The sequence below is a fragment of the Centruroides vittatus genome, unplaced genomic scaffold, assembly GCF_030686945.1.
Source record: "Centruroides vittatus isolate TY-2023 unplaced genomic scaffold, ASM3068694v2 scaffold_450, whole genome shotgun sequence".
NCBI classification, from domain to species: Eukaryota; Metazoa; Arthropoda; class Arachnida; order Scorpiones; family Buthidae; genus Centruroides; species Centruroides vittatus.
This window is the reverse complement of record NW_027122709.1, coordinates 3461132-3488804: the sequence shown is the minus strand read 5'-3', so window position 1 is coordinate 3488804 and position 27673 is coordinate 3461132. Positions and strand designations below refer to the sequence as shown.

Genomic DNA, 27673 nt, shown 5'->3' with positions numbered 1-27673 from the left:
AATACAATTCTAATTTTATTTCATTTCATCACAAATAAAATATCAAGTGCAAGTAAATGCACACATTGTCCCACAAAAATTACTGGAATTTTAAACTTTAAGGAAAAATCTTGTAAAAATTGACATGATTTATTCATGTAAGGCTGGACAATCGGAAACGTTTTTTGCCAATTCTTAACAGTCAAATCCACTCTGTCAATTATACTTAAGAGTTTCTCCAAATTCTGATTTCCGAATAATCATCTGTTTTAACATGGGAATGGATTAAAACTTATCGGGCTCACGTGTGATTTTGGAATTTTAATTTGGAATTCAATTCAAAAGTTTTGCTTTTCTTATTGCTATTCATCTCTATTCCTGACAATACACAAGAACGATTCAAATGACCCAGATAAAATACTTATGTTTTTAAACACTTGAGGATGAGCATCTGGTAAAAAATGCAAATACATTGTTCACAAAAATTATTGCGAAAACACAAAGAATCCTTCACTAGCACATATAGGATGACCTAGGTTTTTGAAGCAGTGAAAAATGAATAAAAACATCGTCTTACATGTGAGTAAATACAGTATATTCTTTTACAAAACACAAACTATTTATAATGTTACATAATGATTTTATACAAATGCCAGATGTTTTCATAATCATACTAATAAAACAGACAAACAATCACTTTACCAGAAAACTGGAACTGTACATGTAGAGAATTACACCTAAATGCAAAATTTCTGTTCCATCCAAAAACACAGAAAAGGCACACCCCAGTGCCCACTGGTAGTGATGATGATTGACACATTCTGTGTCAATCATCATCACTACCAGTGGTCACACAGCCATACCTGCCTGTGTGACCATGGAAGAACTCTTCAACAAGGGCTGGGTCAATTACCTGGCATAGGAACTGAACCAGCTTTACCGTTTTTGAGGTGTGGAGTTGTTTATGCTGGGCCCTTTTCTATCAAGGCCAGTAGAGGTCATGGAGTGAAAACATACAAGGCTTATTTTACACTATTGCCTTTCTAAGGCTGTTCATTTGGAACCTGTCTGAGATATTACGTCTAATTCATTTCTGGCCACTCTCTGACAATTTATTGCTAGACGAGGCTTGTACACTGAAATGATCAGTGAGAATGGGACAAATTTTATTGGCACAAATAGAAGTCTGAAGGAACTTTTTCACCTTGTGCAATCAGAGTTCAAAACTGTAATAGGTAATGCTTTAGCAGAACAAAATATTCAATGGCATTTCATACCACCTTGAGCATTCCACTTCAGTGGATTATGGGAAGTGGTCATAAAGACCACAAATTCTTTTATGTCGTGTGATTGGACAAGTGTTATTAATATTTGAAGAATTTGACAGTCTTGACAGATTGAAGCTGTTCTGAATTCAGGAGCATTGTATGCTTTGTCATCTATCCCTGATGATCTACAGGTCTTAACTCCTGGTCATTTCGTCATTGGAAAGAGCTTGGTTACATTGCCTGATCAAGACTGGACACATTTTAAGATTAGTCGGATGAACAGATGGCAACTTGTTCAACAGCTTTTTTGGTGATGATGACAGGGTGAATATATGACACAATTACATAAGTGCACTAGATGAACCAAAGAAAAGGACAAAATTCAGGTTGGAGACTTGGTTCTAATCAAAGATGAAAACACTCCCCCTTTGAACTAGCCAAAGGATAGGGTTATTGTAGTACATCCGGTTAGTGATAACAAAGTGTGAGGAGTTACTGTGAAAACTGCTTCGGGTGTTATCAAATGACCCATTGTGAAATTATGCCAATTGCCAACTGCAAAGTTATGTTGAATACTGTACTTAAAGACTAGGTGGAAATGTTGGATTGTGTCTGGTAATACTTAAATATATTTTTTTTTTGTATCTGGCAATGCTAGCAAAAGAAGAAACATGGATGTGAGCACACCAAAATGTAGGATGATGAATTAAAATTAAAGTTGTTATTGTTTAATTGTGAAGGTTAGTGTTTCATTTCCTTTTCTTACATATGAATGTTTCTGTGAAATTTATAAAATTATTTGTAAATAAAACAAAGTAAAATGAGATCTTCACAAAAATTACCAAATTATTTTTTTACCTGGATTTATTATTCCTGATTACTACCAGAATCTCATAAGAACCTTAAATAACTCTATTAAGAATGTTTGTCCAGTATTTACCATTTTTGATTGATTGATTCTGTAGATTTATCAAGATTGCACCTGCATTGTATTTTTAATGTCAGTTCTGCTTAATCTGAATCAATTTTTTTTAAATGTTCTATTAAAAAAATTGTGAATTATTTTTAAAAAACATGACAAATTTGTAAATGTAATATATATTATACATTTTAATTAATAATTGGCAGATAATTTCTTTATCTGATCCAATTGTATTTCAATATTTTTCAGTTCAATTCAAAATCCAATCAAGATCATACTTTAAATAATTCTTGTATTTTTAATATGTAGTTAATAACATATACAGATATTATAATTCATATTTGCTTAAAATTAAAATCAGAATTTTTTTTTATCCTTCATAATGCAATATTTGATATAATACTTTGATTAAGTATTTTTTTTAGTTTAGTTTTATTAATGTTGAGTGCAACAGGTGTTCAGATCAGATCAGAATACCAAATTGAATACAGAAGTCAAATTGAATTTTTAAAATGGCTGAGATTCAGGCATATGTTCTATGCAGAGAATGTATATCATAAAGAAGAAATGTTATATAATTAATAAAATAAGAATATTTTAATTAATAAACTTGAGAGCCTACATGAAATAATACTATAGTTTGAACCATGCTTTCCATGTCCTCCATGCCATTGACAGATTATCCAAATTTCCTGAAGATGATGGAAGTCAATTTTTATGGCCTTATAACTTTCTAGACCAGTTATTCTTAACGGGGTCTGCGGCCTCCTGGGGGTCCGTAAGAAGTTTGCCGGGGGCTGCCAAATTATGCAAAGTTTTCTTTAGAATATAATAAAAAGAAAATTGATGTATAACCAAATATCATATCGAAAAGTGAAATAAGAAAGATAAAGTTTTCCCATTTAGTTTTTTTTTATTTCTTCCTACATACAACTTTGTTAGTACAGAAGAAATAAATGCAAAAATGCCACTTACACTACAGTATTTACTTCCTTTATTCCAAAGCAATTCTAAGAAACTATTAATGCTTGGAATTTTAAAAATAATCAGGAAAAATAGTAGGCTTTGTAGTAGGCTTTGAAAATATGCAAAATCTTTACAACAATATTTAAATCTTTTGCAAAAAGTTGTAGGTGTTTTAGTTTTAGTTATGTTTTAGCATCTAGTTTGGATCAATTTATCGACTCGTTTCTTATTTTATTTTTTGTTAAAAATTAATGAGTTTTCATGTTTAATTGTGAAGTTTGAATGTTATTTAAATAGATAATGAAATAAAAGTTACGATTTACATTTATTATATAAAAAAATAAAGCAATAATAAAAAAAATCAATTTTATAGATAATTTAACAAATAGAAATTATTATTAAAAAAATGGGGGTGAAAAAATTATGAAATATTTGGTGGGTGCAAGTATTAAAAGGTTAAGAACCACTGTTCTAGACACTCAAAGTATTTTAAATGTGCCAGATCTGCTGTTCATGTAGCAGTCTGGTATCATCAGAAGTGACCAGAATGTTGTCATCACTTGCATATGTGGTCAGAGCAGTGTTATATAGTGTTTTTTCTAATACTATGTATATATTCTTTGATGCCAGTAGTCAAGAACCTCTTGGTTGCTCCAACATATATTAACAAACAGTCTATCTTTGGGTCAGGTAGGGGAAAAAGTATATATTACTTTTCGCCTACCTGACAATTAATTTTGATGTAGATTTTGCATTGATGTAGACAAAAACATTTGTTAGATATTTTTGTTGTTTGTTTAACTGATTTGATGTACTAGTACACACCAGTACACCAAATCAGTTAAACAAACAACAAAAATAAATATTTGATTTATAAATTTATATATTTACCTAATACAATATAAAAAAATTTTTAAAATATAAGCAAGGTTATATTTTAGCTGGAAGGTACCAGCAAGCCATACTAGCAGATACCATTGAAAAGTATCTATAACTAGTACATAGTACTGGCAGTTGCTCTTTAAAAAACAATACTATGTGTTGAGTCAATATATATGTAATTTTTTAGAAAAGAGCACTGAAAATGCCATATTTTCTAAATTAAATTCCAGAATTTAAATAAACTCTAGAGTTTATTTGAAGACTGAAGATGCTGTTAAAAATAAACCCCAGGTTGAAGAGCGTGAGGAAACATGTTGAAATACTGCACGGTATAGGATAATGTAATTTAGGGTGACAGGTTTTTTTCCATACTGTGAGCACTAAGAGGGTCTTCTTTTTAAGTTCATCTTGGGTTTGGCCAGGCCTACAATGGGATGACTGGCTGGCTGAGGAATAGAGCCCAACATTTTAAGGACAGGTCACTCCCAAAAAGTGGTGGTAAAGTAGCCTGAAAATCTGGCAATCGTTTGGCTTATTACTGTCAAAAAATTTCAGGGCTTTCTTTGACCCTCTTGGACTTTTGGTTCAATCTTTGGTCTCCAGAGTGATAAGTTGATGTTATAACCACCTTGGTCATCTGTTCCATAAATCACCCCTGATAGTCCAGATTGATTCAACATCATCAAAAAAGACATGAATGCATGACATTGTAACAACTGAATTAGGTTAACTATGAAAACAGTAATTATTTCAGATCTTGTAGTTGTAACTTGTAAACTAAGATGATTAAGATATTTCTTTTTAATTTTTCCCCACTTGTCTCATGTTGCAAGGTAATAAAACCCCAGCCTTGAAAATACCCAGGTCTTCAAATAAACCCCAGGAATTTGAACATTAATGACCTGAAGCAGATCCTAATTGGATCGAAAATGTTTGTTTCAACATACTTGTTTTAAATATATTATTGTGCTGGTGCTTTTGAAGGTTTTGTGGAGTTATTTAATTGTTTATAACCAACTTTGTGAAGATTCAAAATCCCAGGAAATATGTACATTGTAAAAAATGAATTCCCAGGGTATAATTAAGGAAATATGGAAATGTTTGTTTTAGGATATTTTTTATTTTCTCTAACCCATAAGTCAGAAAATCCTATTCAATAATTAGTTTGGATTAGCAAGAGTTCACTGGATTCATTATTCATTCACCTGAAGAAATAATATGAATTTCATTGTGAATATGTATTGTACAGTACATGTGTACATAGTTGTGGATACAAAAAAAAAATACATACATACTAAATGAAATGAAATATCCTTAATTGATTCTTTCTCAATAGTTTATAAATTTGAGATAAATTTCCATTTAAATCCTATATTTTATAATGGATAAATAGGTTCTTTCATTTTCAGATTTTCTTATAAAATCTAACAATTACTAAACGGAAGAATACCTTTCAGTGCTTGACAAGAAATATCTATCTTTTCTGAGAATGGAAGAATATGTAATTATAGTTTTTCAGATAAAATAATCAATAATAAACAAGTTTTAAAGTAAATGTTGTATTGTTTCAAATGTTAATTTTTTGCACCTGTCATAATTCAGGAGGGAAACGATTTGAAATGCCTTATAAAAAGCATGTGATCCAGGACAACTTCAGGAGTTGTCTGGGATCTCAGATCTCACAGGATCTGGGTTTGTTCGGAAAGTAATTTCATTTTTTTTATTACTAGACGAATTAGTTGTATTTTTACCAGCCAATTTCATTTTAAACCACATTTTCATTATATATTTTGATGGCTGACATTTTAAGGCTTATTTGTAAAAAAAATTGTTTGATTCTGTACAATTGTTTTTTTCCGATGTCCTATCAAAATATGCCAAAAATGATGCTTTCAATTTTCCATATTTCATATGGAAAATTGAAAGCATCATTTTTGGCATATTTTGCTTTTTTATAACCAAAGAATCGAAATGCTGTTTAAGCAAGAAGAAAGTTGTGGTGCATGTATGGAGATGTATTGAGAGAAAGACGGTGCCAAAACAGGTTCACAAAATTTCGTTCTGGCAATTTTAATATTGAAGATGCACCACGTTCTGGATGACCTGTTGAAGCCAATGAAAACAAATTAAATGTACTGATTGAAGCAAACTGCCAAATAACAACACGTGAAATCACTACAAGATTAAATTTGTTGAATTGAACAGTTTATGATTACTTGAAAGGAATTGGTTTCATTTCAAAGCTTAATATATGGGTTCCACATGTTATTAAAGAGAGTTGCTCTCTTTGGTGGGATTTTAAGGAAATTTTTTTTTTGAGCTTTTACCAGACAAATTTAACAATTGATTCGGAAGTGTACTGTCATCGAGTAAACAAATTGAGTAATATTATCAAACAGAAAAGGCCAGAATTGATCAACAAAAAAGGTGTAGTGTTTTATCATGATAATGCCAAATTTCACACAAGTTTGGTAACTTCAGAAACTGTTACAGCTTGGATGAGATGTACTACCACACCCACTATATTTGCCACATCTGGAACCCTCGGATTATTACTTGTTTTGGTCTTTACAAAATTTTTTAAACAGTAAAACATTTACTTCAAATGAGGATGTCAAAAATTACTTGGATCAGTTTTTTGTAAGCAAAGATAAAAACTTTTATGAATGTGGAATCATGCTACTACCAGAAAGATGGCAACAGGTATTTGACCAAAATGGTCAATATATGATTCAATAAAATATATATATATTATAAGAAAATTGTTTTTTTTCCCCTCCATGAAAAAATGAAATTATTTTCCGAACAACCCAATATTATTCAAATTTTCTTAAATTTCAAATTTCATCAATAATCTGAAAAAATTTTTACTATAACTAACTTTTCAACACAGATGATAAGCATTTGATTCTTTTTGGTTGTGCATATATTTTGAGAAAAAAATAGGCTATGATCTGATACTCTGTACAGCCACTAATGTAGGCAATTTTTTTCATAAAGGCAACACTAGTGATTTGGCTGTCAGGTACACTGAGATGTCTGAAGGCTGTCATGACATTGCAGTCAATGTTTGTGTACATCTTAATGTAAAATTTTTTGCTTTTTATATTTGTTTCTCTATTTATTTACATGTTGTATTCCTTTTCAAATAATTCATATGTAATTTTAATGGTAAAATTAAAAAAAAATAATTATATATATATATATATATATATATATTATATTATATAGCTAGTTACTTAGTTTCATTTTAGTTTGATATGTTAAAAAAAATTGTATATTATATATATATATATATATATATATATATATATATGTGTGTGTGTGTGTAATTTTATACTATTCATATTTTGCATAAAAAAATCAAAATCTTAAAATGTTAGAAATATCAATATATTAAAATATTAATATTTTAAAAATACTGTATATTGAATATTTAATTTTATTTTAATGGTATTAATTATTAATTTTAGTTGAAACTAGGTGCATTTATGAATAATGTAATTTGTACTGTTTTTGCATAAGACATGAAGAAATTTTGATTAAAACAATAAAATGTAAAATTCTGATGAATTGAAATGTGTAATTTTGTTACACGTGCCATAAATAGAACATAAGGCAATAAAAATTTTCAAATTCATTCTGAAGATATGAACTATTTAAAATGTAAATATTAAATCAGTATATAAATTTATTAACAGTATATCATTAGAAGTATATTTAATGTATATAATTTTCATAATTTTTAATTTATAGTAAAAGCTTGATGTTACGGATCTTCATATAAGGACTTCACGTATTTTGGATGGGTGATGTTGGTCTGGCAAAAGTATAGGAAAATTATGAGAGAACTCACTCTTTATAACTGACTGCGGGGCAGTGGTCTGCAGGATCTGAAAAATAATTCATATTGATTATTTTTCAGATCCTGCAGAACTGCTTTGTTTATTATGGACTTTGTGACAAAATAAAATGGCAACTAAAGTCGTCGTTTTATTTATTTTGTTATAGTTGTCGTCTTGTTTTTTTATTCTTTTTGCTAGATTTTCACCTTATGTTTAGTTTTATGCTTTTCTGATTGACTACTATTGTTCAGTTTTGGTTTTGTCTTTTGAGCAATCATCTGTGTATTTGATTTTAAAGTTAAAAAAATGTTATATGAAAAGTTTTATTTAAATGATAGTCTAAATTTGAAATTTAAAAGTTTCTTTTTACATAAAAGATGACAAATTTATAAAGTATAATTATTTTTATATTAATCTAATTCTATTTCACTATCTAGCTCTCTTAAGTGAGCAATTTAAACAATCGTTATATTATGAAGATTTTTATAATGTGAGTGACGGTTAAAAAAAAGGATAGAATAAAAAAATTTGATTATCAGTTTCAGAGAAGTTTAAGAAATTTAATGGTTTAATTTTGAAAGAATAGAAACTGTTTTTATAAACACATTATAAAAACACTTAAAATTTTTTTATATGGGCTTTTAAATTATAAACATCTATATTTTCAAAATAAAAATTGTTTTCCTTAATGGTAGTATTTATTTAGAAGACTAGTTAAGGAAGTTTCTTAATTGTAAGATTGAACCATATTTGAAGAATTTTGCTCCAGTGAAAAGTAGGTTGAGTGGATTATTTATAACAGAATACTACTTTTAAAAAAATCAGAAGAATTTAAACAAATCATTATTTTAAACTAATAAAAATCAGTTTAATGTATTTTGGTCACATAAATCTAATCTTATCAGTTAGTGATTTTTGTTAATAAATTTTGTTAATTAAATGTCACACGTATAGTAAAAGTGTAAATATCATGTCATTAGGATTCATAACATGAATAGAAGCATTTCAAAATATGAATCTTTAAAATTTTAAAGTATGACAAATTGTTAGAACAATATTTTTGCAGTTGAATTGAAATTTAATATTTATCTCAAGTTTTACTCTTCAAATGTTTACAATAAGAAATGTTCTAGAACTTATAAAAAAATTTTTCAATTCAATTAAATGCATTTGTTGTTTAAAAAATTCTGGTAGATTTATCTTTGTCTTTAGTTGTTTAGGTTGTGTAAGTCTGTAGTTGCTCTAACGTTTGTCATGTTAACTTCTATTGAGGATTTGAAATTTCTTGAAGTTAGCAGATGATAATATTAAAAACACATATCTTCAAATCTCATTTAAAGAATAAATTTTTAACTTCCAAAATGTTTTTGGGCAGAATTCCTCCAATCCTCAGAAGAATTATACAAACTACTAGTTTTTTTGAAGTGTTTGAATGTTAAGATCACAACTACAAACTCATATTTTTCAGTTTTTTCAAACATTTTAACAATCCGGTACAAAAGATGGTTACCATAATTACATTAACCAGCCAAAGTTTGTGGATAAGAAATTCTCAAAGATTGTTGGACAAAATGGACACAAAAAAATTTTACCTCATTTCAAAGGGAGTGTAGTGTTCTTTAATAAAAAGTTTAATCAACTCAGTTGTACATCTGTTGTGACATTCCATTTTTCACCTCTGCAAGAAAATATGCATTGAAATTTTGTTCTATTTAATTTTCTACTATTTTTGAGCAAGGTTATAATGTTTCAATTGAAAATGCTTGAAATATAAAGTTTTATAGTTTTCCAAAATATTTATTTTAAAAAAACTTTCATAATTGATGAAATAGTTACCCAAATGATAGTGTACACCTCACAACAATGGCTGCCACTGGAGTTGGGAACTTATCCTTCCTGTAGTTGACTTGCATTGGAATCATCCATTAATTCACATATTAAAATTAAAAACATTGTAAAAAAAAAAAACTTGTGAAATTGCTTATTCACATTTAATTTTAAAGTAAATATTTTTAAGAACTATAAAAACATTCATAATTGATTAAATAATTCCACAAATGACTAAAATAAATATTTGTGATTTATTTTAGTCATTTGTGGAATTATTTAATCAATTATGAATGTTTTTATAGTTCTTAAAAATATTTACTTTAAAATTAAATGTGAATAAGCCATTTTACAAGAATAGTAGAAGTTAGTTTACTTCTACATTGTTTTGTAGTTTCGTATTTAGCTAATTGTTTTAAGTTTATTATCTACTATCATCGGCATCCATTGAATCAGTTTAATTGGCAAATAGTTTGAATCTATCATCTGATAGTTATATTTTGTTTATAATTTATTATGTTTTATTTCTGACTTTAATGCTGTAAATATGCTCATGTTAATAAATTTCAAATTTAACTTTTTACCATCTCCAGTCAATAGTTCAATTCGGGATATCTAAGATTGGCAGCTTAGCCATTGATCTTTAGCCAAATAGATTTGTATATAATTAGTTATTAGCCTTAATATAGCCTATTATGTAATCCCACAGATTGGCAATTTAAAGTTTTGATGATTTTATGGTATTTACTGTTAGTGTTTATTTGACTTTTTTATATGAAAAACTTGATAAGTATGTTGGTATAGGACATTCTTAGCAAATCATATTATTTTATACAAATTTTTGTTCACACAAGGGGTTTTGCAAGGGCTTATTGCAGGGCCCTACTGTAATCTGTATTACTGCACTTTATAGAAAAATTATATATTTGGAGAATGATTAATAATTTGCTCTAAATACATTTTGGTTATTGTTAAATATTGATAGTTATTGTATTTTATTTTTTGACATAACTTGTATATGTACATAATTCTTCTTAATTCAGGAGGTGATTCAGGAGACGAAGTGTGTGGTGGGATTGGAGGAGGGGGGGAAGGAGTTTACAGTTGCAGTTCAGACACTGCAGGTCCCTTTCCAAGTGCCTATTTCAAAGGTAAGAAATGATTCATTTTGAAGTATATGTTAAATATAAAGCTCGCCATCATCCAAAACACCGGAGAGAAATCATCACTTCATTACGAACCTGTTACCGGTGTGCTTCTTGAATGCATTTGTGATAAACTGTATTTTTATGAAGCACACCAGTAATAGGTTCATAATGAAGTGATGATTGAAGTATATGTTTGAGAGTCTTTGATTTGAAATTTCAAACACCAAAACCCTCCAAAATCTGAAAGTTTTTGAGTGCTAACATGATATACCACAGATGGAAAATTTCATTTGGCACTGGAAAGGTTTCATTCAGGATAGTGGAAGGCAAAAAGGTCCTCAAAAAGGTTTTTCTGGGAGGCTTACCTGGATGATTTTTGTATGTCTAGTTGATAAATCTCATGAGAGAGTGTGTGTGTGTGTTTATTCAAAATTTAAACAAATGTGCATTTTATCAAACAGATCAGTTAACAAAATAATTTTTGATATATTTACTTATATAATACATTTATGTGAATCTTTAAAAAATATTTTTTGCCTTTCTGCAGTAGAAAAATAAATTTTTGAAAAATGTATTCACATAGACATGTTTTATTTTATTGATAAAGTAATAAAATTCCTAAATAACTGACGTAAAAAAAAGAAGTTAAATCAGTCTAATTTACTTAGGTTTTAAAAAGACAGGAAAGTGTACAAAACATTTTAAATTGAAATGCACAGAACTCATGTTGACATGAAGCAGATCTTGCATAAGAGTGAAAATGTTAGTAAATAATTTAATGTAAATTTAACAGATTATCAAGGTTTTGATTGGTGTATTTAGTGACCAAAACAACAATAACAATTCTAGATAACAGGACCACTGATTTCAGACTAGGATTGAAGCTGTTGTCAATAACCTTGTTCAAGAATAGGGATGGTCTGATACTGCTCATACTGATACTGTATTTATACTTCCTTCCATATTGAGTGTTTTTGTACTCAATACTTTTGGTCTGATACCAATACTGGTATTGATATTTTACTTTGGGTGTCAGATCTGGTATTATTGCATTTTTCACAAACAGGTAAGGTCTGCCTAAAACTGGTATTATTGCATTTTTCACAAACAGGTAAGGTCTGCCTAAAACTGGATTTTGCAGCAGAATTAGAAGCTGAAATTTAATTTTATACTATTTTTGGTTAAGTTAGACTTAGTAAAAAAAAAAAAAGTATTAATGACCAAAAGTCAATAAATGTATTATGTCAAATTTCATTCTCAGGATCTATATATGCTTAGTTCTGATTACTATTTATTTATAAATAAATATTTAGTTAAACATTATGTATGCAGTACTTTTGTCTGTTAATTAACTTGGATCATCAGGGTTGTTTAAAATGAGGTACAACTTGTATATTCTTTGTAAAAAGGGGTAAAATCTGTAATGTATTTTTAATTTTTATTAAATTGTATATTCTTGTTTGCACTGACATTTGTAAAATTTGAACACAGTGAAGAACTTTCAATGTAATGACACTTTTACTTTTTCACGAATACTTCTTATCCACCCCTATCCCACATATAGTAGTATCCACAGAGCCCATTAATGGGAATGTAGATCTGGGGCTTCTTTTGTGTACATAAGATATCCATAAGAATGTAAACCAGGGGTCGCCAAACTTTTTTGATCGTCGACCCTCTACAACTTTTCGAAAGCTCACGTCGACCCCCCTCCAAAAAGTTTGTGTTACAAGCAAAAAAAAAGCTCCTACTATTTTAATATATATTTTTTAATTTTACATTTATTGTATTTATGTTAATAATAATTTTTGCAACTGACAATCAATGAGACGGATAAGCGTGATGATCCTTAGCAAGATTAGCAATATTTAGTTCAAAATTTGTAAGTTTGTCTTTTCGTCGACCCCCAAATGTTTTATTGGCCACTTTGGCGATCCCTGGTGTGAACTGAAGTACTGACCCTGCACTGGCTTCTGAACCAGGTTGCCAGGATTTAATTTACTAGAGTAATCAACAAAATATTAATTGCTGCTCTGGGGCCTACTCAGCTTTCATGGTAATGAGTACAGTACACCTATTCCTCTTCTTACACAGTCTATTTTATACAATTTTGAAATCACTTGATTTGACAAGAAAACTCATGTTATTTTTATGCAATTGATTCTTTAACACAGGGAAAAAACAGTTATTCGAAAATTTTTAAATTAAACTTTTTGGGAAATTGTGTTATTGTTAAAAAAGTTCATTTTTATTGAAACCATTAGTTAGTTTTTTTAAGCACAGTACAGTATTATAAGTACAGTACATCAGAGAAAGCTGTATGTTGATTTTGTTTCCTATGCTACTTTGCATTTACTATATTTATATGCAAATAATGTTAATGATAAATGATCCCAGAATAAAAAAAGCTTGTTTCTTTTGTAAATTGCTTATTTTTTTGTTTCATTGAAGTTGTAGATCCTATCATGCATTTTTCTATGAGATACATGTATTGCACTTTTTTATGCAAATTTTTGTTTACATGGTGTTCTTTGGAACCTATCCACTGCACATAAAGGATAGATGTACTGGTACCTTGTCAGCAGTAAAAACAACTGGAAGGTGGCATGACAAACTGAACAGTGACAGCTGGCAAGTTTTCTAGTTTTAATACCCAGTGCTGATACTAGCTGTTATTGATACTTCAAAACTACTCATGATACCAGTATCAATAGCTTTGTGGTATCGGGACATCCCTGTTCAAGAGAGAACAAGGTTATTTATATTACGGGTTTTGTAGGGAAAATACACAAATATTCGAAAATCTGAAACAGTTTTGGGCCAAAACATTTCAGATGAAGGATTCTCAACCTGTATTAAATAAAATGATTGAAAATATTAAAAGATAATAAAATTCTAATGTTACATAATTATGATTTTTAAGTACAAAATACAATTTTAGTTATCAAAACTTAAATGAGAGACATTTTTCAAGAATTTCATGTTTTTCATCTTTAGCACAAGCCAAAATATCTAAGTTAGATATCACGAGTATATTTTTTTCTTCTTAGAGCCAAATTTTCAAAATTTCAATAGAAACTGAATTTCAAATTAATAATTATGATTTATTTCGAAATTTATATTGATTAAATATTGGTACAGAAGTTTTGTTATTTGGGAAGCCAAATCAGCAGTGATGGAGATATGAGTGAAATAATAGAATTATCATAGGTTGGCCAAACTTCAATAAACTAAAAGAAATTTGGAAAAGTAAGCTGTTACATTGTACAAACATTAGGTTATACAATTTAAATGTTGGAACAACTATTCTGTGTAGATACAATCTCTCTATAAAATAAGTAAATAAATTCTTCAAACCTGTTAACTAGTGTCCATCTATTTTTAGAATTGTAAACCAGGGGCTGTGAAAATGTTTGCAATTCTAAAAATAGATTGACACCAGTTAACAGGTTTGAAGAATTTATTTTCTTGTTCTGTGTGGTTTTGAAGATTGGAATATAAATGAATACCAACTAAGGAAACTAGCCTCTTTTGGAACTAAATACTTGCAATGGATTCTTGATGTGAGATGGTTTCACAAAATCACAAATTAAGCAATATATAGGAGAACACAAACCCCCAAAATAGCAGTAGTGCTCAAGGAGCAAAGGTGGAAATGGATTGGTCTCATAATGAGGATGATGAACAATTGCTAAAACAAGTGCTTTAATGGATTCCCATGGGCAAAAGAAAGGGAGAAAGACCAAAAACTACCTTCAAGAGAAGTAATGAAAAAGACCTCAAGGAATGGAACTTGAACTACAGTGATATAGAGGAGATGGATCAGGACAGAGGAAGATGGGAAAATTTTGCGCTGGCCTTATATGTTGAATAACACGATACTACTACTACTACTACTAATACTACTAATACTACTAATACTGATTTTTTCTGGAGATTTAACAAATAAATGCAGTGTCAACAAAATGTTTTCATAAGTAAAATTTTTTTTTGTAATTCTTTAACACATTGACTGCCACTGGACTTATCAGGAGTTTGGTGTAAAAAGCCAATTTAATTTAATAATAATATATTAAAAACTCTAATCATAGTACAAAGTAATCATCAAAAAGCATATAGAATGTGTTTTTTTTTTTAAAAAAAAGATCTTGCAAATTATCTCATAGTTGGCTTATGTAACAGAAAGCACTTTGCTGAAGCAAACTATGAGTTAATTTGTGCACAGACACGATTTGACCTGTTACTTTGCTACAGCCAAGTCAGAGATATGCGTCTAAATTCGTTAGTAATAAATCAGATAGAGTTGAGCACATCACATTTATGTCTTTCTTGAGTGTGTTGTTTTATAATTACTTTTATAATCAAATTATAAATACCCCAATATGGATAAGAAAAGACCACTGACTGAAAAACAACTTGAGTACTATGGTAATCTAAGTGATTCAGAACCCGACGAGATTTTTGGTGAGGATGGTAATGACAGTAGCGATTTTGTACCTTCTCACGATTCAAGTGAGAACAGTGATGATGATATTGTCTCTGTCCTGAAGATGAGACTATTCTTGAACCTGAAGCAATCGTGATGCTTCTCAAGCAACCACATCAAATCCAAACAATAATTCGGGGGACAGAAAATCAACAAAATCCTGAAGTATTTATTTTTCAAGAAAATATTGGTTTGAAATTGGATATGACAAATCTTACAGTACAAATGCTGGTGGACTTATTTTTTTCGGAAGAATTTCTTCCATTACTGGTCAAACAAACGAATTTATATACCGTGCCAGATATTGCAAAACATAAACAAATAAAAAAAAATCTAAAAGGGTATCACAGTGAAAGATGTCAGTGCTGCAGAAATGAAAGTTTTTATTGGACTTGTATTACAAATGGGCTCTTGTTCTTTTCCTTCAATAGGACATTACTGGAGTACAAACAAACTGTATAATGTAATGTTTTGGCAATCACAGATGAGTCAAAATAAATTCCAATTTGTTACTGCATTATTTTCACTTAGTTGATAACTCAATACTAGGGTTTCTATTTCCCGGTCTTTTGCTTGTCCCAGGATTCTGGGATAAAAGTGAACTGGATACCAGGAAATCCCGGGATAGAATTAATTATTTTTAAGATATACAAAATATCTTGAAATAAAATGATATAATTATTTTTCTTTTTTTAAAGTAATTTGTTCTGCAACCTCCAAAATCATTAATAATACTCTAAGATATATATAAAAAATTACCTTTGAATTTCGTAGAAATTTTCACAAATAGAAAAAATTTATTAAAGTTTGCTGGAAACTGCATACAACAACAACAACAAAAAAAAAGCTTTGAATTGAGTTGAAAATTAAAAAAAAAATGAACTTAGATCAAACTTCTAGCTTAAAAGTAATTTTTGTTTTTAAATGAAACACAAAAATTTATAATAATATTTTGTATTAAGATTTTAAAAAGCAAAGATGGTCAATACTCCGATCACTCAATCTGATTCTTATTTTAGTAATGAAAAGTCCCTCTATTGAGAATGCCCTTTCTGATTCAATTGATGTGAGTGGAATCAGGTTTAATGCATTTAAGAGAAGACTGATGTGTTTTTTTTCACCTGTAGCCTGGCAGATTTCTAGTTTGATTTTGAGATTGTAGTAGTAGTACTTTTGCTCTCTAGTATTCTTGATTTGTCTGCCTCAGCTGCTTTAATAGAAACATCAAGCTTATAAAATACTAAAAATAAAATTATTTTCAGTTTTAAAACAAGTAAAAACTACTTTGACTTAATCCAAAATTTTATTTTTAGTATTTTATTAGATATACCAATCCCATTGTTTTAATTATTGAATTTATATATCAAGCTTATAGCCCAATAATTTGGCAGTTTGTTTGTCTTTTTAATAATCAGGTTTATGAAAAAACTTCATACTTGCAGACTTCATACTCGTTTGTATCCTTGCCCAATTTGCACAACCTGGCATTATGCAGTTATTAAAGCTACTGATGGTTAAAAATTAAGACAGCATAAGCACAATTATTCCAGATATTACAGGTATCTGTCAATTATAAAGAACAAGTAAAGAATTTTGAGAGTCCTGCCACAAATAAGCTACATATTGATTATTGACCTTTTGTGACATGCCATAACAAAGAAAAATTAAAAAAACTAATAAGTAGGTTTAAAATTACTAAATACAAATGTATTCTGACAGTTTATGAGTTAATTATACTTTTCATTAGCAAAATTTCCACAACCTTAACACAAAATAAGAAAAAAGTAAACTTTTAAAAAATTTGCAGGATTTCCTGGGATGAGAAGAATTTCCTGGGTAAAAAAAATTGAGATCCTTGAGAAACCCTACTCAATACCATCTTCTGACAGATTATATAAGGTACAACCTATACTAAATCATTTCAATAATATTATATGCCAAAACTATGTGCCAGATAAAAAAAATATTTGTATTGACGAATCAATGATGTGGCGAGGAAAATTGCTTTTCTGCCAGTACATAAAAAATAAAAAAACACAAATATGGTGTCAAACTGTGTGAACTAATGTGAATCCGATGGTGTTATGAAAATAACAATTTACAGCGGAAAATCTGAGGGAATTGACAATAATTTAGGTCACACTATTGATGTTGTCTTACACTTACTCGAAGACTATCTCGATAAGGGATATACAGTATATACAGATAATTTTTATAATTCTGTTGCTCTTACGAAATTACTGACTACACGAAAAACTTGTGTGTGTGGAACTCTACGAAATAACAGAAAGGGGAATCCCAGAGATGTGGTAAATCGAAAACTAAAAAAGGGGGGTTTATTTGGCAATGAAATGGTCCTGTTACTGTATGTAAATGAAAGACAAACAAGAAGTCTTTACCATTTCAAACATGCATATTGTTGAAATGATAGGTGTTCAATTGCAATGGAAAACTTTTGATGAAACAATATAATTCGAGATTACAATCATGGAATGTCTGGCATTGACCGATCAGATCAAATGCTATTGTACTACACAGCTCTAAGAAAGACTATTAGATGGCCCAAAAAGGTTGCATTACATATTATAGATATATATATATATATATATAATACACCCAATGCGCACAAAGTTTTTCAAAAAGCAACTTTTTCTAAAATAAAACTTGTAAAGTTTAGAAAAGCATTTGTCAAGGCATTGATTGGAAAAGAGAATCAAGCAGTTAAAAAAAAAAATTAGATTGCAAGAGCTTCATTATTTACAGAGTATCCCACGTACTTAAAAAAACAGTATCTGACAAAGCCATGTTGAATTTGTACCAAAGCTAAGAAATGCATTATTCCTGTCCAGTCTGACCAGAGAAGCCATCCCTTTGCATGGAAGATTGTTTTAAAAATTATCATAAACAATAAAAATATTCTTTTGATATTGAATAAGCTTTTTATGATTATATTTTCTGTTTATGTAAGCAAACCTTGATTATTATTATTATTATTATTATTTTTTTTGTTATTGCCCCTGAAGCTATCTATTCATATTTACACTGATATACTATGAATTTCATTGTAGCTGCACAAATATGGCAAGTAAACAAATTATGAAATAACTTGTAGTTGGTGTTCTAGGCAATAATGCAAACTAAGAGTTATCTCGTAGTTGGCAGTCAATGTGTTAATAATTGTTTTCATTGTAATCTGAAATTAAAAAAAATCTATATTATAAAAACTTAACTGAAAAGTTTGTTTTTTTAAATAAAAACTAATAAAATGTAAAGTTAATTCTTTATTTCTTAAAATGCACTTTTAAATTCCTTAAAATTTTGGCAAGTGGTAGATTTTAAGTTATATGTTGAATCTGGCATATATAATAGTACAGTTTGCTTTTACTTTGTAGTTTTTATTTATTTATTTTGGATTATACAATAAGAAGCATAGGAAAATACTTTATATTTTTCATATTTATTACATTTTTATCCAAACAGCTGGTTTTATTTCAAATTAAAAAACATTCTTAATTCTAATCAAAAATTTTTCATTTACTCACTCACTCACTCACTCACTCACTCTACTAATAATCAAAATAGATCTTGAAATGGAATTAAATATTTGATATTTAATTACATTTTATGGTTTGTTTGTGCATTTGTTTTGTATGTTTTAATTGTTCTATAGCATAAACAGGATAAAATTTATTTTGTAATGGAAAAAGTTATGATAGTATATTTTATTTTCATGAAATTAACTAGAACCTGTTGACATGCTTACATTTATTTTTCCATTATCTATTGTTTAGAGAATTAAACTTGTGGATAATGAAATTATCATTTTATTTTCACATGATTTTATTTGAAATGTTTGTTATTCAAAATGTATTCCTTTTTTCAAATAGGAAATGGAAGGTGGGCCTGAAAGTTATTTTGACAAAGAACAAGAGGTATAGTTATTTTTTTGTATATTAAAATTTTAAAATATCTTTATAAAAAGGGCAATGGAATTGATTTTTTTTTTTCAAGTTTTATGAAAGTTGCAATTGAATTCCTGGTATTAAATGATTTTATAATTGGATATATAGTTGACTCTCAATAACTGAACAGAAGGAATAGATATGAATTTTGGAATTAATGAAATTTTGAGTTACAGAAATTTCTATTACTTTGGGATTTGTAATTAGAAAAAATACAGTAATTTGAATATTAAGTCTCCAGACATTTGTCTGAAGGGAAATCAGGAGGTACTTATTGTAGTTGAGGCACTTATTTTGAAATTGCATTTGAATGGTTCCTGATTTCCAATAAATGCCTCCCCAAAATTTGTTGATACCAGTACAATAACCTTGTCACAAATAAGGTATTTTAATTATGTACTTTATTGAATGGAAAGAAAATATGTACAAAATTGGCATGATAAGAACAAAATCATAAATGGTAAGTTACTCATATTTGTCACTGTCTGATATATCCTTACACTGATGATCACTTTCTGATATATATCATCTGCACTACTGCTAACAGTGTCGTCATTTCTATCAATTAGTTTCAGATTTGACTCAAATTTTTGTTTGGTCTTTCTTCAGATTGGTAGAAAGTTCTGGCTCTTATTTTTTCTTTCCCATCTGTGGAAGTAGTACAGCACTTTCAGGATAAAGATGGGCTTCATGAAAGCAGTGAATTAAATTGTCTTCTCTTCCATTTTCATTTATCCCAATACTACATGATTTGAACAATTTGCTTATTATTTCATTTTTCAATTCTGTCCAACTTCCTTTACCCAGGTGACCATGGTATGAAGACTGAGCTTTTGAGTTGCCTCCTTTTGTGTATTTATTTTTACATTATTAGATGCTAGCCATTTTTTGTAACACTCACATTAGTTATTTTTGAAAAGTTTTATCCACATGATGTCAGGAACTTGAATATATCTGATGAAGCCATCAGGTTGAGATGCAGTTTGAGGTTGCATACTTTTTTAGCTCTTGTGTTGTTTATTGGCTAATATGGCATCTGAATGAATCTCAGACTAATAAGCTGCATCCAAAGTCCAGCATTTCAATCACTGCTTTTAACCACTCAAAGGTTACTTTATCATTCATCCAATCATTCAGCAAATATCTGACAGCCATACTTGGGACATTTTGAAGATGCTTAATCTTGTTCAATTAAAGAGATTGAACGGTTTTGTTATGTGCCATTTGCTTTTTACTAAGAATGACAGTCAGATTTGCTCTCATTTCCTGTTCTCTTAAGACAGTTCTAGATTGTTTTTCTTCAACAGTTGTTTCCAACTGTAGCAAAGATTAGACCATTCCATACATTACAATAATATTTTTACTGGTATTTGAAATTTTTTTTATTCACTAGCTGACAAACATGAAGTTGGTTGTGTTCATTTTGTAATGATTAGAGAGGTGTCCTTTTTCAGCAATAATGGTTTTTCTCCTTAGAAACAAGTTGTTTTGTTTCATGAATTTTGTGAGCCACCCACTCCTGACAGAAAGAACCTATGAAAGTATTGCTTAATGTTATTACACTTACCACCAATGACAAGTCTTTCTCCCTGATCATATACCTTTACTTTTCTTTCTGTCAACTTACTGTAAAGCTTTTGACCTGCTCTTTTATCTCTTTCCAATTTCCACTTGCTTTGGTATTGTTTTTCTCCATTCATGAATCTACTTCAGATCTTAAGTTTTCTTTTAGCTTGTGGTTACAAAGTGCCTCCATTTCTTTAACTATGTTTATCCTAAACTGAGCAGTAAAAGATCTGCGAGAAAACATAGAAAAGATTTAAAAAATTTTTAAGTAATGATGATTGATTTCAAACATCCGTACTTTGAGAAGATTTTAAAATTCATTGTGTTCTTATAGGTCTTTTACTCTGCAGTTTAAGCTAAAAGTTGTAATTACTGATGATAGAAATTGAACCTCTGTATGTACTTAATAGCTGAACTACTGTGCATACATAGCAAATAAATGCTGTGCAAAAATCTACTGTTAAAAATTATTTGGTTGAATGTCAACTATGTAATTTTTTCAGTTATCAACATTCTGAAGTTATTACCATAGGAATGTTCTTTTTAAGTTTGCAAGTTTTCATCACTCAAATAAATATCCTGGGTGTTTATTTGACAATGGGAAAAATCAGGAGATTACTGGAGATATAACTGCTATTGCAGATAGGTTATTATTAGAGAAAGTACAGTATTAATGTAAGAAACTGCTAATTTGTTTGTTTATTGCTTTCTGCTTGTTATTCTCGTTAATGCACTTGATTACCTCAACCTACTTTTACATGAGATATTTCTAGAAAACTCCATTTTAAAGTTTTCAAGAGAGTGCTATTAATAAGATTTGATTGTTTAATTCATATTCAAGAACACATGAAATGTGTTTAAATTTTTGCATTGTGGCTTTGGCATTTTAGTTTCTAAAACTCATTAATCAGTGAAACAACAGAACACTGTCTTCAGATCACTGAAGTATTTCAGCTTATAGCAAAACTCTTACTTTGTTTAAAATGCTGTGTTATTTCTGCAAATACCTTTGACATTGGGTGTGTAAATATTTTAATGTATGTATTATCTTTGTGTATTGTTAAAAGTTCAATAATAATTTTGTGGATTTGATTATTTCAGGATCAATAATTTTTTGACAACAGTTACAAAATATTCCATACTTTTGCTCAGGTTGTACTGTACATTAATCTCAAGTACAAATAGTGTATTCAAATTATTTTTTAGATATAATTATATCACTCATAAAATCAACACCAGCACGTATCAAGAAAAAAAGGAAAACTTTACAAACCTTTTTGTCTGTGAAATAGATGAGATTTCCCGCTATATTTAGAACTTTTTACACCCTGATGTTAATTAATTTCCTTTTTTTCACACCAATTATTTCTCGAGAGAGGTCAAGAGAATGACCCTTTTGTTTTCCCTCTTTGCTATGACGTAGTAGTAAAGTGATCTTCTCCCCTTTCATGATGACATCCAGGTGTCTGGGAAAATTCCTCTCCTCCCACCAAGGCTTCACACAGAGGTGTCCTCCTTTGTAGGACATCCCCAATGTCCAATCACAGCAAGACGAACTTGTTCCTTGATGGAGAGTAGTCAGAGGGTCACCTTGCAAAGAGGTTCGAACCAAATTTTCCCACCTGTGACTAAACCAATGATTCATAAAAGAATAACAATCCTTGTATAAATCCCAGCACACTCCCTAACCTTCCGACCTCTCCATCCGGTGACATGAGAAGACATAACGTTCTATCTAGGACAGTTTATGTCAATAATTCTTAGTCATAGGCACCAACATCACCTGTGGTATGAGCCAACCTCCACAGAATGCTGATATAAAAAGGGGTCTGGTCTTGGCCTCTGGGCGATCATCGATAGGAAGAACTCAGGATGGACCCAAACGTCATCACTGATAAAGAATCTATCGGATGCCATCATCATCCCTTGTTCAGGTATTTGTTTGAACTCTCTCTCTCTGGCTTATCCCTCGCCTTCCGACTTTGCGTCCCCTGGTATCAACCGGAAATTGCCAAATCAAATCCCCGCGGAACTGCCAGAATGAGATGGAGCGCGTTAGTTAATAGATGCGATAATAACTGTCGGGTTAAAATATATGTTTAATTCTCGTTTTGTATCTATTTCATTATTCTACCTTAATAAATGTTAGTTGTTGTCTATCCAGATATCATCCTTGAGTACGACCGACGCATTGTGACAACTGCATACACTCTTCCACTCAATTTATCGCCATCCCCTGACATAGTGATGGACCTCACAGGTCCGCGCTGGTAAGAGGGAGAAAGAAGCTCGCTGCTCTTCCCTCCTCGGTTCTCGTGTAGACATCCTCAGGTATATACAATATCGAACAAACGGCTAACCAAATAGCCTTTTGTTCGATATTATATATACAAGGGTAGGCTGAAAAGTAATGCACACATGCTTGTAGAACATGAACAAAATCAAATAGAAAGATCAGGCAAAAAGTACATTAAAGTACAATTCTTAAGCTTCAAAATCATATATTTATTTTTCAACATAGTCACCGTTAAGGCTAACACATTTCTCCCAACGTGTAATGAGTTTTTTCATTCCATCACTGAAAAATTCTTCCGACTTTTCTCGAATCCAGGACTCAACAGCTGCTTTCACCTCATCGTCCGAGGTGTAATGATCACCCTTGAGGTCTCTCTTGAGTAGAGGAAAAAAATAAATATCGCAAGGTGCAAGATTGGGGGAATAAGGAGGGCATGGAATTGGTTCAAACTTCAGGTTTCGTAGAGCCTCTCCAGTTGCGCGCGAAGTGTGTGGATGAGTGTTGTCATGTTGCAAGATTATTGGCGCCAGGCTTCGTCTAACACAACAAATAATCACCTGGCACCATTTGTTTTTGTTCATGTTCTACAAGCATGTGTGCATTACTTTTCTGCCTACCATTGTGCCTGAGGATTTCTATTTCACATAGACGAAAATGCTTGTAAATTTTTCCTTTTGTTATGTGGTGGTGTTGGTTTTATGAGTGATATATTTATACAAACCCAGTTTTTGAGATATATTTTTTAGATATACTGATTATTAGTTTTGTCTGAATCAGAGACATAAAAGTACTTAATAAATATCATCGAAGTCTTAATTTCTTTTATAGTTTTTCAAAGTATTAGTTTTAAGAATTATAGTTCATGGAGATTGGTATGAGCTTTATTATTATAAATAAATTCTATTTTGTACATTTTAATGTATAGCTTTAGATTTGATTTCATAAACATATCTGCAGCTATTGATATCTTGTTTTTTAAAATCTTTACTAAAATTTATAATTTACAAATTTAAGCGCAAAGGTGATCCAGTTTTAAGGGGGCAAAAGTGAATTGTTTATAGAAAGAAACTGAATTGTGCATGTTCTGATTTTGGCAATAAAGATAACAACAATAATCATATTTTGTAACAGTAAACAAATTATATATTGCTTTATTTCTATTGGTGTATTAAATAATGAAATATTTAAAATTTTAATTTAGATAGCTGATAGGCACAACCAGTTAACAGAAGGTAGTGAAACATATAGCTTAGATTATCCTAGGTAAGTACATATTATCTTATTCAAGATAATTAAGAAATTTAGCTTTATTATTATTATTGAGTTGTTGGAGTGTTTCCTACATGGATATACTGGTGTCTGTGTGTGTACATACTAGATCAACATCAAAGCATAACTAAAGAAAAAAGTTTTGTTTATGTGCTGCTTGTGTATGTGTATCTATGTTTAATAATTTCCTGACTATGTGACATGTGTTTAGTGTGGCATTCTTTGGTAATGTGACATATATCCTTTTTGAAGCCTGTCTTTTGTGTAATGTATATGGTATGAATGCCTGAGCAAGATGCTTTATTTTGTGAAGAAGTTCAAAGTATTCATTAATTTTTTCTAGTGTGTGTATTTTTTATGTTGAGTGTTTGATATAACTATGTCTACGATGTATGTGATTTTTTTTTTTTTGGTCAATGAATGTGATGTTTTATGTGCCTTGATGGATTGTTTTGTCTATGATATGGCACAGTTATAGTATATTTTGTCTGTGTTTGTTGTTTTCTATGACTGTATGAGGTGTGTTGTCGTAATAGGGTTCCTGGGTGTATAAGAAGTTTGTGGACAAACATTTTATGTATTATTTGCTTTTTGGTTAGATCAATGTAAGCAATTTGTTTCTGTTAGAAGCTTGCAATGATATGATTTGAAGTCTCCTGCATCAATGTGGGATTTCCTACTAATGTCATCATTTTAAGATGTGCCTTCTGTAATTTTTTGTATTTATGATCTGGTCATGTATTGTAGTCATGAACTTTCCTGTCTCTTCAAAGAGACCTCTGAGTCACCCAGCAGTTTGATGCACTTCTGTCAATGTTGATCCTTGCTGAGATTGTTACAGTTCTTACTGTGATTCCAAACTGTTTTATAATTTTTGTGAAGTGTGTACTGCATTAGATCCAGACCTGTGTTGAATAGGTTTAATGGTTTAGTGTTTTTGCCTGCAAGAATTATGGCTTTGCATTTTATTATTATTATTTATATCAAAGTATTTAAATTAGCAAAATCTTTGTTTAAATGATTATTTATGAGTATGTTTATAATGTGTTGGTAATTATTTATATGTGAATTTATTTAATAATAATAATAATGATGATATGGTTTATGCATATTTAATAATCACTATAATAATGTAGTAGTTGAATTATCTTCATTACTGATAATGCATACATACAGTTCAGTTGTTTAGATTTGTTGTTGAGTTTACATATTATATTTAATCATTATAATTTACATATACTTAAAATCACTTTTCTAGATATTTTAAACAGTTTTATTTATTTTATAATAGCTTTAACATTACAAAATCATTGAAAGATTCAAAAATATAACCAGCTTTTAAAAATGAAATAAAACGACTATTTTAAAAGTAAGAAATCAAATATATAGAATATTTAACATGTCAACTGTTGTAATGATAAAAATTTCTGCAGTCTGAGGCCATGCCTTTTTATTCATTAACCTATTATTTCTATAATTACAGTCAAACCTGTTTTTATGCGGTCTTTTTTTGTGCGATTATTTTTATGCGTTTTTTTTAAATTTTAGTTGTATAGTTGGCGACTAGTCTCGTGCGATTTGTCATGTCTCACATTGACTTATTATAGCTAAATAAACTTATTATAGCATAAATGAACTTATTATAGTAATATTATTGCATGAATATGCGAAAAATGAAATAATTTATTTTTTAAGTCAACAAAACACCACCTGGACAAAAATATGTAAAACAGACGATAGACGAGACGATGCAGTTAAGTGCTGACATCCGTTGTCAATAAATTCTATTTCGTATGGTTTTGAGTTATTTTCTATGTGAGACTTTTTTTTATGCGGTCCCTATCCACCGCATAAAAAAAATATTTTTTAAATTGTGTTGCGAAAACTATTTTTTTATAGCCACTCGTGAAGTTTTGTGCAATTTTTTTTAATGCGTTTTTTTTATGCAGTCCCTATCCACCACATAAAAACGGGTTTGACTGTATTAAACAACAGTCACACTTAATATGGAAGTCATTTTAAAAAACAAGATTTGGAAGTGTAAAGCAAGTGTGCCTTGCATGGCCTAGATAAGATAATTTTCATGTTGACACTATTTGGTGTGTATGTCGTTGCAGTTATGCACATCTGAATTTGAATATTCTAGGAAAAAGCTTTCATTGTACTCTACATATTTGTTCAGTTTGTATCTGTAACTACAGGTATCTAAAAGCAAGTGAAAAATGCATGATTATTGAACAAGCTTGTTGAAAGCATTGCTAAACAATATTTTGTCAAATCAAGAAACTTTTGAAAGTTTGTCTGAAAGTTACAAAGCCAGTAGTGGTTATTCTGAATCTTTTGATTCTTCTGGCTCTCCTGTGCAAAAAAAGAAAAAAAAGTATGTAAATCTTCAACTGTCGGTCTTGTTGAATCCAGAAGATCATTTCAAATACCTACCTGAAATATTTCTTAAATTAATAATTCAGCACACAATCAGATTGATTCTGGTAGCGGTGCTTTCACCCACATTTTGTTTTTTTATTATTTACTGAAGAAGATATATACAACAAAATAAAATAAATACAAATAAGTCAATAATGCAAAATATACATGTATTTTTATTCTCATTATTAGGCTTTAAGAATTCCAGTTACAGCCAGGCCAACATAAATATGTTAACTAGGCTGTCTACTTTTGTTACACAAAACATTTATATTCTGACATGATCAGTGGCATGCCATGACATTTGATGATAGGGATAGGGAAGTGTGTTTCTGTAAGAAACAGACTTCCAGGGGCAATCAGTTAATTGCGTGTCAGTGATGGTCTAGGGCAGGGATGGTGAACCTTTTTGAGTCTGCGTTCCATATTGTAAACATACTTAGCTTTAAAGATGTTAGTGCGTGCCAAAGTCTTACACTTCGAATAATGATATTTAAAGAAATTAAACGAATACACTTTAATTCAAATAAATGTAAAAAATCTAATTGAAAAAAGGATGATCAGGTGATAAACAGAAAGGATGATTGAAAAGGACAGAAATCATATGATACATTACGTGCCAGATGATTTGTCTTATGTGCCACTTTGGGCACGCGTGCCATAGGTTCGCCACCCCTGGTCTAGGATCCATTTATACGTGCATGGTGGTGGAAAAGACAAAGGCGACAAGTATCTGACAAAAACCGTTTATTTTAACATAAAATAAACATACACTATGTACAAAATAGTTTGCTTTAGGACAATCAGCTGTTTGGACGTCCTGGGCATCAATG

At 30.0% G+C, this 27673-nt stretch overlaps 1 protein-coding gene across 7 annotated transcripts in view; it reads left to right on the top strand.

Moving 5' to 3' along the window:
- gw (trinucleotide repeat containing adaptor protein gawky) overlaps window positions 1-27673 on the top strand; it is a 241126-nt gene that overhangs the window by 59050 nt on the left and 154403 nt on the right. For all 7 annotated transcript variants that reach the window (XM_067287367.1, XM_067287369.1, XM_067287365.1 and 4 more), the window contains 3 exons: window positions 10733-10840; window positions 19211-19255; window positions 24349-24410. In XM_067287367.1, the coding sequence (XP_067143468.1) occupies window positions 10733-10840; window positions 19211-19255; window positions 24349-24410 (215 nt within the window). The remainder of the gene's footprint in view (window positions 1-10732; window positions 10841-19210; window positions 19256-24348; window positions 24411-27673) is intronic.